At 36.2% G+C, this 13243-nt stretch overlaps 1 protein-coding gene across 1 annotated transcript in view; it reads right to left on the bottom strand.

Annotated features, from left to right (window-relative positions):
* Window positions 1-256: 256 nt before the first annotated feature.
* SNTG2 (syntrophin gamma 2) overlaps window positions 257-13243 on the bottom strand; it is a 277686-nt gene continuing 264699 nt past the window's right edge. Inside the window, exons 16-17 of the mRNA XM_063331136.1 lie at window positions 10117-10227; window positions 257-388 (exon numbers count right to left, since the gene is read on the bottom strand). Of these exons, the coding sequence (XP_063187206.1) occupies window positions 257-388; window positions 10117-10227 (243 nt within the window). The remainder of the gene's footprint in view (window positions 389-10116; window positions 10228-13243) is intronic.

The following is a 13243-nucleotide window of genomic DNA, read 5'->3' as shown; positions in this document are numbered from 1 at the left end:
TACCACAAGTATTACTGAATGAACATTCACTTAGAATTTTAGATTAATGCTGAAGATGACAAACTGATTCAGTTTGACTTAATATTTCTTAACTCATAGATTCAAAATGTTTAACGGATTGTGAAAACTTTTAACGTTACAGATAACACAACTATAGACTTCTTATAAAATCACAAAGTTGCAATATTGTGCATGAAATATCTACTTTCTTTAAGAAAATAATTTATTTTCCATAGTCACAACATATAATCTGATATCAGTTACTGTACATATATTTTCTTGCAATACTCTGACTGTCTATGAATACTGGATCCACAGATGCCACTTTTGCTGCTATAAAGGAGTGAATACAGTGTAAAACTGCCGTCAGATCCTGAAATTCAAGCTCCTGAAAGAGGAAGTAAGAGAAAAAAAAAAAAAGAGAAAATGTGAATACATATTCAGGTTTATAAACATTTTACATAAATACAGAACAGACTAGTCAGCAAACAACAATGGACTTTAAATGAAAATTTGAATCTTCATAGGGAACTGTAAAGTCAAAAGTGTCAAGAATAAAAGATGTATTTCGGTACCTTGTTCACTGGCAGTGCCGCATGTCAATTTAGTTTTCGCTCTGTGCTACTTCATTGTTTACATTTTACTCAGCTTGGACAACGAAAGTGTTCAACTTGCAAGAACATTCAAATATCGCAGTGTATTTTAAAGTATTTGATAAGCAAAGGATATTTGGGGATGATGCAGTGTCAAGTCACGGGGTGACGGGTGAGTCACACCAGTGAGGTGTGGTGGTGTGGGAGGGTGAGGAGGACACATACTTTGGCAGCCTCTGAAGAGAGTCAGATACGCAAGCTGGGAGGCCAGAGGCCGGGTGGACGCTAAGGTAAAGTCACGCTACAGCCTGCATATAGAAATATGGCTAGGTATGAAATTCATATGCCCTGATTCACAAAGGCAGGCACGAGTTACTCCTAACCAGTCCTCAGATTCCCTTGCCTTTTTATAACATATTTCATCTTCTGTGCACAAGTTAAATTTCTTTTTCCCATTCTCCCTAGACAGAAATGGAGTGATACTCTGATACAACGACAACAAATATAATACAAGAAACGTTCAATTTACATGATACTACTACTTGTAAAGTCTGCAGTTGGTAAATATACTGTAGGGACACTTGGGACAGTTTTTGGTTTGGGGAGAAGACATTTGTTTTCAACAATGTGTTGGCTACATAGTAGGTTATCACGGCACACTCCGTACGTTTGCCTTTAAACAAAAAGCAAAGTACTGGACTTCGGCTTTTCCTATCACAGTATTTTAGGGTATCTGCTCAACACAGTTGCCAGAAACAGAATGTTTGGAATTCAAGGTTACTGCTCTGGAAAAGCTCACCATCACACCATTTTGCCATCAGAGGCCATGTATTTACTAGGCAGGAGTGGTTCCACTACTAATGGGGCCTACAGGAAGGATGGGGAGGGACTCTTTATCAGGGAGTGTAATGATAGGACACGGGGTAATGGTTTCAAACTGAAAGAGGGTAGATTTAGATTGGATATCAGGAAGAATTTACTGTGAGGATGGGGAGGCACTGGCACAGGCTGCCCAGGGAAGCTGTGGCTGCCCCATCCCTGGAAGTGTTCAAGGCCAGGCTGGATGGGGCTTTGAGCAACCTGGTCTAGTGGGAGGTGTCCCTGCCCATGGCACGGGGGTGGAACTAGATGATCTTCAAGGTCCCTTCCAACCCAAACCATTCTATGATTCTGTAATGACTGTCTTAAAATTGTTCGCTAGTATTTGTGGGGCACAGTTTCTTTACAATCTCAGGCACACATAGTTTACTGTCTCAGGGATTTTATTTCCCATTAACCAAATTTATTATTCCCAGAAAAATGTAATTTTCTGTTACCGACTACTCTCTCCAGCATAAGGTGACAATAAGCATTACTACTGGACAGTAAGAGTAATAGAATGATATTCAACAAGCTCCCAATATACGCTCCTCCCGTGGTGTAACAGGGCTTACAAATTTAGCCTCTATGAAACATCCACAAAAATTACAGGGAAAGACCTTCTTAGACATGGTAGCCTTGGAAGAGAGAAAGTTCTGGCAGCAAGTTGTCTTCCTCATAGTGCTTGCTCAGTGTACACAGAAGCCTAAGAGAACAATGCTTTCAGCCCCTACGTCCTGCAAAGAATACGCAAGCAGAGATTTTTAGATGTCTGTCATCATCTTGGGTGGGTCATCATCAGACAAACAAATTTTAAATCCTTCCAGAACCTCAAAACACAAGAATTTCACAAATAAATAGCTTTGAGAATGTGTTAACATCAATGAAATTACTCTCCCCTTCCTTCAAAAATTCTTCTCTGAAATGACTGGCTGGTTTTCCTACAACTTTCCAAGAAAAAAATATCTGAATTCCAAAACAATGTGTAGCCATTTTTGATGCCAACAGTTGAAGTAATAAGCAATTTAAAACATATCATTATAATTTAATATCTTTTATAAACTACAAACTGACACTTCAAGATTATAAAAGAATCGCAAACACAAAACACTCCTAATTAAAAAAACAGGGGCATAAACCAATATAACCGATAAGCAGAATGTGCTGTTTATTATCATTCATACCTAGTTAAATAAGGAGAAAATAAGGTAACATTGAGAGAAGAGGCAAAACTCTCTCAGACTTCTGGGTTTGCATACTTGCTAGTCAACAAATTGAGCAATAATTATCCTAAATGAAAAATCTCTTCAGAACTTGTATCAAACCGTAGCACTTATGTAACTTTTAATAACTGATATTTGGTTGCTGAAGTAATCATTTGGGCCTCATACTCAAAATTAGTTCTCATTGTGAAAGAAAAATGAAGCCTGATGGTTGAAATTGTTTGAGGAATTTAAGCCCTTGTAATCTTTATTCTGATTTTTTTTGGGGGCATAACCCCCCTACTTTTTCTATTTTGATTGATAGTTACGGAGCGAATATGGCAATAAGTATCTTAAAATATATTTTATTGACAATAATGTCTACTGTAAATATTAATATAAAATTAATATAAACCCTTTCAGAAAAAAATAGTGCCATTATTTAACTCTCATTTTCTAAGTTTTATAAAATTAAAATGAAGTACAAACTCATGATTATTAATGAAATACAACTCAATATGAAATACTACAGGCCTCAGTATACCAGTTCTCGGCTCAAGTAAAAGAGGTTTACATTTCCTGAATTACCATCTTTAAAACCAATAACATTTAAAATAAAAACCCACTCCAAAATCAACTGAAATCATCCAAAAATTTCAGCTCGGGTTCTGACACTTAACACACTGACCAAATGCAGGCAAATGAACTGAGAGAAGAGAATCTTTCACAAAGCTTTAAATTTCTCTACTCTGGCTTGATGCACTTTGAATCTATGCATGTTTATCAAGATAAGCAACCAGAGGTAACCTAGCATCTTCCTGTTGCATAGTCAGAGGACATGGACACAATATGTCTCTTAGCAAGAGACTATCTTGAATATGGTTTTAAGGGTGGAAATTTGGCCTCTTCAGGTTTAGAATGCAATGGGAATTTTTCCTAGAAAATAACACCAATGGCACTTCTTTCAAAATAATGCATTAATGCATTGCTCTGATAATTTATTTTTCTTTCTTTTTTTTTTTTTTAACGCACCATTTCTCTCCATACCCAGCCAGGCAGATGACTGAGTAACTGATCATTTTATTTGCTCTGTATCATCTAACACCACCCACCCTTATGGTTGCTTGCCTTATCCGTGATTGCTGCATTTTTCTTTAATTAAGATTATCAGTTTATTTTTTGGTATATATAGAAGAATCTATGCAATGTCTCATGTTTCAATAACCAAAGCTATCTCAGTTTACTAAATGTTTCTTAATAAGTGGATTAAGTACAACACTAGAAGGAAGACAGCAAGAGCAGAACATAAAAGACTGGATTAAAACAGTGAGAGGACAAGACTGCAAAACTGCCTGCTGGTACTGAGAATATAAAAGATGTGCACACTGCACTAACCTCGATCACTGTATGTGCACAGCCAAGTAAGAAAAATATATGTTCTTGTTTCGTCCACCCACCTATGAGAGTTGGATTTCTTACATATCATAAAGAGCTTGACAGGCCTGTTGCATCATTACCACACACACACTTAATTTTATTGATTACTTCCGAGAGCTGTTGAATCTCTATTTGAACAAGACATGAGCCTGTATCACATAAAAGGCAGGTAAATGGAGACGCTGACAGACAGTGTTCTTGTGCCCTGTGCATTTCATGATTTCTTTAAGGACATTGGTAAGCCTCAGTGTTTATTAGTTGTTGACAAGAGCACAACTATTACTACTGTATTCTTCAGCATATTTTTTCAATCAGATTGAAATGATAACCATATCTTTTGTAAAAAAAAAAAAGAACAGATAAAAGTATCTAGGTTTTAGCTCCAGTCCACATGGAAGTCAAAACAGGAACAATTCTAAATTCAGTTCTATACCTCAGCAAGTATACCAGGGCTTGGCTGCCATATCATGGTTGAGAAGAACAAATGTATTAGTATTGTACAGCTTGTTAAGACTCTTATAAATATGTAAAGATAAATTATTGGCTATGGTATGAAAGCTTCTTCAGCTATAAGCTTTTATTTGGCCTCCACTTTGTGACTGTCATTTGCACAAAGAGCAGAAGGATGAGCTAAAATGGTGCTCTTACCCTGCAAGAGTAAGAACCAGATCTATGATGCCAACATTCAGTGCCAGATGAATTGCAATTTATCAATTGTACGTAACTCTTTTAACAGTGTTCTACAGGGATCTGGAAGAGTCAGATGGCTCTTCACTTTCAGCTCGAGTGACTGCAAATACCACTGTCTACTGCTAAATCTGAAACACTTTTAAATGTTGCATTGGCAGATGCAAACTTTGCTAATGCACGAGAAACTCATCTGAAAACTCGTTCTGGAGGTGCTTGTCTAAGAGCAGCCAACTAAATTCACCAATTCCAGCAAATATGAAAATAAATTTCCAACAGCAATCAGACTGTCCAATACGGACAAACAGGCAAAATCTTAACTCTTATCTACCATCGTCTTGCAAACGTTTTTCAAGCTCTCAAGATGTTCAGTAGTGAACTGCCAGACTGCAGCAACAAAAGACCCACATTAATAAAAATATAGAAGGGCTTGAGTGCTAGGTTATGGTTTATTGATGCTAGAGGTTAATGATGCTGTAGAGAGAGCTTTGCTTGCACTCTCCTTGATTTGCCATATCTCTCAACAGTACTAATATGGGATAGATACGCTCTCAGATGAATACAGTAAACCTAAAGAAAGAAATACAGTTGCTGACCTGTCCTTGGTCACTCTCCTGAAGTTCTCCTGTTTTAAAGAGAATAGGATTTACTGCAAAACTGCTGCAGAGTCTAATTGCAAAATCAGATCACATTGTATCACGCTACCACTCTGAAATTACAGAAGAATTGAGGCTTGAAGCCAGTGAAGAAAGCATACTGAATGCACTCAGCTAAACATGCAGGGCTCTTAAGGTGTATGTGTCACAAAGAAGTGTATGTGACCAGTAACATTTAGTTGAAGCTTCAATACAGCTTGCAATCGTCTAGTGACACTATGATTTCTTTTCTTTCCTTTTTGAATTAAATATTTGTGACCAAGTTAGTAAGGGAGCAAATTTAGTAAAGATAGATAAATAAACTCTCTTTCCGTTCCCAGGGTGAATGAATTTTAAAAATATAATTCCATCTTTTCTTTTCCACAGAGTACAAAACGAACAAAAAAGAAGAAGATGAGTAGAAAAGGGAAATCACAATTAAAATATGCTTGGAAAAAGAAATCTTATCTTCCGGGTAGCTATAGTTTAGCTAAGTGAGATAAAGCATCAATGCAATCCTGGAAGTAGTAATCTTAATTTTTATTTTTTACAGCAACTTTGAAAATGCTGGATACATGTCATGTTGGTTAAGAATATCTACTATTATTAGGATTACTTGTAATTTCTCAGTACCGGATCCTGTATTCTGGTACACAAGCTATATACAATTTGCCAAATATAAAACAGTTTGGCTGATATTTACCATATGAGTTTTCCTCAACAGATTACTTTTTAAAAGAAAATTTTAGCCAAAATGGTTTACTCACTCCCGAGACTCTGAAATTTGGTAGGACTATGAGTTTTACATCGGGCGGTCGCTTTTTACTATTCCTGTGAAATCTGCTTGCATTTTTCATTGGAAAATTTACTTGGAAAATTTATATTATATAAAGATATAATTTTCACTGTGCATGCTCCAGCTTCAAACTTCCATCAGACAGGGAATTAAAGAGGTATGAATCTAGATCAGGCAAATTTGGGTACGTTATACTATTCCATTTTGCAAGCAAATGATGGAATCTTCTTTTAGAATTTCTTTTTCAATCACTCTTAACTTTTTTTATGGTAACTTAACTTAGGTACCATTGACCAAAATTATTTATGAGAACATCATGTAGGACTATGTTTAAACCTTAACAAATTCAAGACAGATCACACGTACTGGTTCCCTCCAGAGTAGTTAGCCTGTCACAAAATGGAAATGAGGCAATTTTGCTATAGTCTCTTCTCAAAAATCCACCTTGATAGTTTCCTATCAATCACTTTATTATTCTCTCTATAATTACAAATTATTTATTTAAACAGTTAGGCCGACTGGTCTGTAAGTCTCTTTGTCTCTCCTTCATCCCCTTTTTTTAAAAACAAAAAACCAACCAACGAAAAAAAAAGCTGCTATGTTTTCTTTCTCTGCAATCTTACCCATCAACCTGAACTTCTCAAACCTAACTTCCACTAGTTCCTAAATGCTGCAAAAACTAACGTTTAAAAATATTTCAGCCACCATCCTTCCATGGTCTGGTTTGTGTTTATAACCCCTTGATCTTAGCTGTAATGTGGGATGTAATGTCATATTTTTAATAACCGGAGCAAAAAAAAAAAAGTATGTAACCTATTCTTCTCATTTATTATTTCCTCAGTTTCCACAGTAAACGATGAATTATTACTTGCCTTCATGCCTTCAGCTGCCTCCTACTATTAAAGTATTCAGAGATTTTTTTTTTCTTGTTTTCTTGTCTTTATTTTAGTTGTAACAGTTAAGAAAAGACAAAAGCAAGTATCTTTTTGCATATGAAATTCTTATGTGTAAGAGCTGCATGTGTAGTCAACATGCTCCATCTGGCTGAAGAGCACACAGGTTTAAAAGCTCCCCACAAAAAGGCATCTCCAGCTCAGAGAATTCCAAACCGCTGATCCAAGGAAGAGTCCACAGCACATACAAACTCCACAATAATGCCACAATCCAGGAATACTTCATAATGAACCACTCTCCTCCCCCTTTCAAAATAGTCGCAGAGCTACTGCTTCATACAGATCAATTTGCATGCTATGTTGCAGAATTTTTAAGTCTGCCTTCTGAAAAAATAAGTCTGACTTCCTACAGAAATGAAGTGATAAAATCCCATATTTGTGCACGTGTGTAACTTCTGCCCTATTTGTTGAAGAGGTGGACCCTTCAGAGGAGCTGAATTTATAGAAGTGTGGCACACGTTGTTGGCAGGGACTGGGAGGTCCTGTTACCACCCTGCAGGCAAGGGAAGGCAGGGAGAGCATCGTCCTTCCCTGCCTTGACCAGCAGCTGGGGCAGAGGTCCCTTGGCTACCCATTATACGTGGGTTTTCTAACCTGGTAATACACACAAACCAGCTGCAACAAATTTTTCCCTATTGTAAGGCTGGATAAAAATATGCTGGGACTTGGCAGTAGTATGAATGCATTGCAATGACTTTTGGGGGACTTCAAGGAGTCAACGCGGAGTTATTACTGGAAGTATTAAAGGCAGGGTAAGTTCAGGGAAGTACTGAAATGGGAAACTATAAAGGGACGTTGTAGGGAATACAAAGGAACTAAAGGAGAAATAACTGACAAGAATCTAGGCCTTATTAGCTCCTTCGAATAGAAAATTTTTTAAATGGAAAAATGTATTGTTCTTCACCTAAAACTGAACTGCACAGGAAGAAACACTTGGCTTAAAATTTATGGGAGAAAAAACATCGTCTCTAGGTAGTAACCAAGATGTGAAAATAAAATTCCCAAATGTGATTTTTTTTTACCTAAGAATTTATAAGCATATAAAATTAGAGATAATCTGGAAAATTCTTTTGCAACCTTAACTGTACTGTTTACTGCCAAGTGAACATAAGTCATCTGTATCAAGCTTTATTTCACATGTAGTGGCTCATTTACTCAGGAAAAATGAAACTTCTATTATTTGATGACATTTTCCGTTTCTCATTATTGGCTGCATTTCACCGTACAGCACCATCTGGCTCAGTGAAATCTCTTTCAGTTCAATAAACTGAGGCGGATACTGTACTACACTATGGGATTAATGTTTGCTGTTTCCCGACTAGTCTGTAATTCTGAACTCTAGGAAATAATACCATTCAAGCGGTGGGCATATACCTGAATATACACGCCACTTATCCGAAGTGGAGAGGCTGCACAGCTGTACCCCAGACCCATTTAAGGTGAAATCCTGGTGGGTACGCTGCACTGTGCAGAGGCAGTGGTAAAGGGTATACTCACTGAAATCCTCATAAATCCTCAGCTACTTAGTATCAGCCTTTCCTCTGGCCTTTAATGAGCTTTTCCTAGGCTCTTTCAAAAGTTACAATACATATGTAAATTTAGGTGCATACACACTTATAATTCTTTATGAACCGATCATATATCATCTTCCACCTGGTAATTTCAAGGTATCTCACAAATATTGACAAAAATTCTGCCAACTACAAGGTGTTTTCATTAGAGCGATGCAAAAGAATAATTTTTAGTATTTTAAAAAAATCAGTCTCCTGGACACAACTTGCTACAAAATTATCATTAGGACTCATTTTTATCATTATTTTACAGATAATCAAATTTTCATAAAAACGCTAAAATTTACAATTTTTTAATCTAAAGAGTACAATACGAGTAAACCCAATTAAAACCAATTGAAGTGAGCACAGAAATAAAAAAAAAAATAATTTAAGAAATCAGATTATTTGCCACAACAGAAAGAGGAATGATCCAGTATTGAAGCAATGGAATTCCATTGCAAGCATGGAATGAGGGCCCTTGGCCAATCACACAGATGAATTACCTAATCATTTAATACACAGATTCAGATATTCAGATTATGGGTTTTGCACCAGTACAATCCTCCTGTCTGACCTGGAACAAGTTACGTGAGCTCTCTGCGACAGATGATCATGTATAAAATGATGATATTTGTCTTTTCCTGTCTCCAAGCAGGACTGTGAGAAAGGAAGTGGAAATGACCTGCTAATACTATAATGACCTCTCAAGTTGTTATACTATTATACCTTTGTAACAGATATTATATCTTTTACAGTAGAGCCAAGAGAAAACTCAAGTTATGTTGCTGATGAAATACTAATTTACTAATATAGATGTACAAAGACAGACATATTGCATTTGTTGTAACTTTATGATAACCAAGGAAGGTTATTAAACATCAGAAGGATAGGTAATATACAACCCCAAGTGAGAGCGTTTGACAATTTTCAGAGATCTTCAGTTATTTTTCTTTTGTTTTCATTGGCTTTTGTCCACCAAATCCCAGTTGAACTTAAAACTTTAACTTAAAATTTTTGCTTAAAATTTTAAGTCTACTATATAGCAACTTAAAAATTTATTTAACATTTAAATAGTTTTATTTTTCCTCTATCCTTTTTAAAAGCAGTTTTTAGATATTATCTTTATTATGGGTTGGCTAAACAACTTCACAGCAATCATCTTTCTGCAATTGTAAAACATCATCATAAAACAATTCGGTAACAGGCTTATACAAACAGTGCAATAAATCCAATGATAACTACATTCACTTCCGTTTCTTGAGTTTCTAGAGAATAGGAAAAAAAAGACAAACCGTGACGTGGAGTTCACCATCTCCATGTGCAGTAGTAAATGGAATTTTTGATGCCTTGATAGTAATTCCATTCCATTTTTTACTAAACTGAGAAAGAGGATGTTGCTTACCTTTGTCTCAATTTGTTTGGTGTCTAGATTCTGAAAAAGCAGCTTTACTTTTGTTTTCCCGTCATCTGAAGAGCCTTTGAGCTGAGAAAACTTAAACCTCCACAGCACATTCTAAAGAGAAAGAAATTTGATTAATGACTCTGTTACACATATCCTTACCTAGAACTATAGACTGATGATCAATGTTCATGTATCAGTATAAAGCATTAGCACAGCAAACATAGCGCATGATAACAGGTTGGTTGCAGAGCAAATAAAATTAGCATCTCTGTATCACATATGAAAGCAAAATATACAATATTAATATTCACTAATTAAACAGCTATGTAGAAATTCTCTGAAATGTAAATGCTTCAGTTGCCTACATAATATCAAAATCCATGGCAAAATCTTAATTGTGGAAAGATCCATGGGGATATTTATATCAGTTTCACTATGAACACTATTCCACACTGTATCTCGATCTTTCAGATTTCAGCTGGTTCATCTGCATAACACAGATAATAATGTCTTACAGAGATGTTGCAAAGCTGAAATTACTGATGTGCGTAACGTGGTTTGAAATCCTCAGATAAAAGCTATAGAAATGCAAAAGCGTTATTACTGAATGCAGTCTCACAAACCACAAAAAATATACTCTACAGTAGTTTGTAAAATACGTAAGAATTCTAGGCTTCTTGGTCTCCTACAGGTTTATGCATGGCATCTTACTACTGTTGGCAAATCCTAGATGGACAGGTATTTTTTAATAGTTATGGAGATACTTTTTAGAAACAAATATTGGGAAATCATTTTTGTAACGAATGTCATTTTCCATATTTATTTGAAGAATTTCTATTGATTGCCTGAAAATGTATAATTTTAAAAAAACACAAGGTAGCAACTTGCATCCAGACTTTCTACTGATGTTTCCTTAATGCCTGTAATCTCAACGAAAATTCTATGCACATGTTGAAATGTGATTCAGTCCCTGGACGCTGTTGAGGAAACACAAGTTAAATATTTTGACGGCTATTTCATAAGCAGACAAAGAAAAAAGTTTGCTATGTTCCATTTTCCGATATAATTCATTGCAAAATATTTTTTCATGTAGACCAGTGGTCTTCAGAACCCTACCCTTTGAAAAGGAATGCCCTATAAACAAAAATAATTGTTTACAGAAGGCACAAAAAGCCTGATTCCATCTCCTGGTTCCCCGCAGAAATAAACGTCACTGCCTTAGATAAATATAACAGATGAAGAAAAACCCAACTATGCTACAGCATTGTGATGGTGCTTAAACTTTACATTCATGAACAGATTTTTAACTGGGTCCAGAGGGCCTAATTAAACCATGTGAAAAGTATTCAAAGCTTAAATGAGTTTGGATCTAAATAGGTTAGAGGAATGTTCGCTATATAATACAACTGCTAGGGTGGAGATAACACAAAAACTAAGGAACAATTTAGCAATAATTGTCATTGCTGGAGTCATCATCTCTTCCAATAGGTGACACTGAGTGGAAAGGAAAAGAAGTAAATGGCTCTGGAAGGTGGAAGAAAATGCACGCTTTGGGATCCCTTCATCTTTGATGAGCAGCTGGAGGCACAGGATAGGGAAGATGAACCAACTAAGCCAAGCAGTAAAAAAAATCCCTACAATCAGATATAAAGCAGCAGCAGGCCACAAGAGTATGTCTGTGAAGGGCCCAAAATGGTAAAAGCCGAATGAGTTAAGCCCATGATGACCCGTGGAACAGAACATGTATGAAGTGAAGTAATTCTCTCAAGTAAGTTTAAGAATCCCCCAAAACTGCTCTAGAGAAGAGCTTTCTACAAGACACTTAAACTCCTAAGCAGAAGTTCTTTCTCTTTTTGTTTTGTCACTTGTAGTAAGAAGGCCCTTTTAATTTTATTTTACAGACTGTAATGTAGAACATGTTTTAATGACTACATGAGCTGGTTGGCCTGAATTTGAGATCCAGGTTTAAAATTGTAGGGCAGACGGGGGACTGGCCTTCATTTTAATAAGCCTGTATGAACACCTGCTGCGGTGTAAGACCATTCTTTGCATCAATAGGTGACTTTAATTTGAAATTCATTATCTCCAAGGAAAAAAAAGGTTTTTTTCAGCAAAATTGCCGCGTCCCTAATGAACTGTTAATTGCTTGACCACTTCAACAATCTATTCAGTGTTGGTAGGAAATACACTGAAAAATCCCTGAGTGTTGGGCAACACAGTCAGCTCCAGCTGACAGTTATGGGAAGTAAGAAGTATTGCGGAAGCCACACGTTGCTGCCTTACTCAGGCTTGAGGATGCAGAGGACATCACCATCTCTCACACAATAAATGCCTTGAGCTCTCCAGAATTTTTACAGTTTAATGACAGAATCAATCTGTCTGACTTTATTCTGTATTTCTGTTTAGGTAAGCAAGAAAGGTTGATCTAAATCCTCCTCCTCATCAATACTGAAGGTAGGCACTGTGGCTCAAAGTCCTATCCTTTCTATAGGTGATATCTTGGTTCTACTGAATGCAGTAGGAACAGGATTTTAATTATGGCTCAGGTTCAGGAAACGTATTTCCTGAAATTTTATGCCACCTCATAGGATAGCACACTTAATGCAATTAGTCCAAATTTTCAAATAATGATCTTGGTCATTACTTCTCTGCACAAAGATTTGTGCATTTTGGCCCAAAACTCACAAAATATCAACACACAAAAACTGTATCCTGTGTCAATATTTCAAAATGCAGCATTATCTCCTCTTAACTCAGAATGACTGACTGAATTTCTTTAATATATATTAAAATAATCCTTTCAGTTTGGTGTTGAAGACCATATTTCAGAGGACAGCCCTATGGAGGCACAAATACTGTATGTATGTTTACTTCTACTGGCAAACAATTGTATGAGTCCATTTAGAATAATTTAAAGTATCACTTTAAATAATATATAAAGAGAGGACTTGGAAACTGGCATGTATCATAAACCATCCCCTGTAGGCACTTTATATATAGCCACTCTGTTTTGCAAGATAAGTGAATTTAATCTTATAGATTATGACTTTGAAATGCATTTGCCCTTGTTCTGTTTATTTTAGACATGGCCTAAATTTCTCATGATGGAAGAATAATTAATCCTATT

This window comes from Chroicocephalus ridibundus, chromosome 3, assembly GCF_963924245.1.
Source record: "Chroicocephalus ridibundus chromosome 3, bChrRid1.1, whole genome shotgun sequence".
NCBI classification, from domain to species: Eukaryota; Metazoa; Chordata; class Aves; order Charadriiformes; family Laridae; genus Chroicocephalus; species Chroicocephalus ridibundus.
This window is presented reverse-complemented; position numbering and strand designations above follow the sequence as displayed.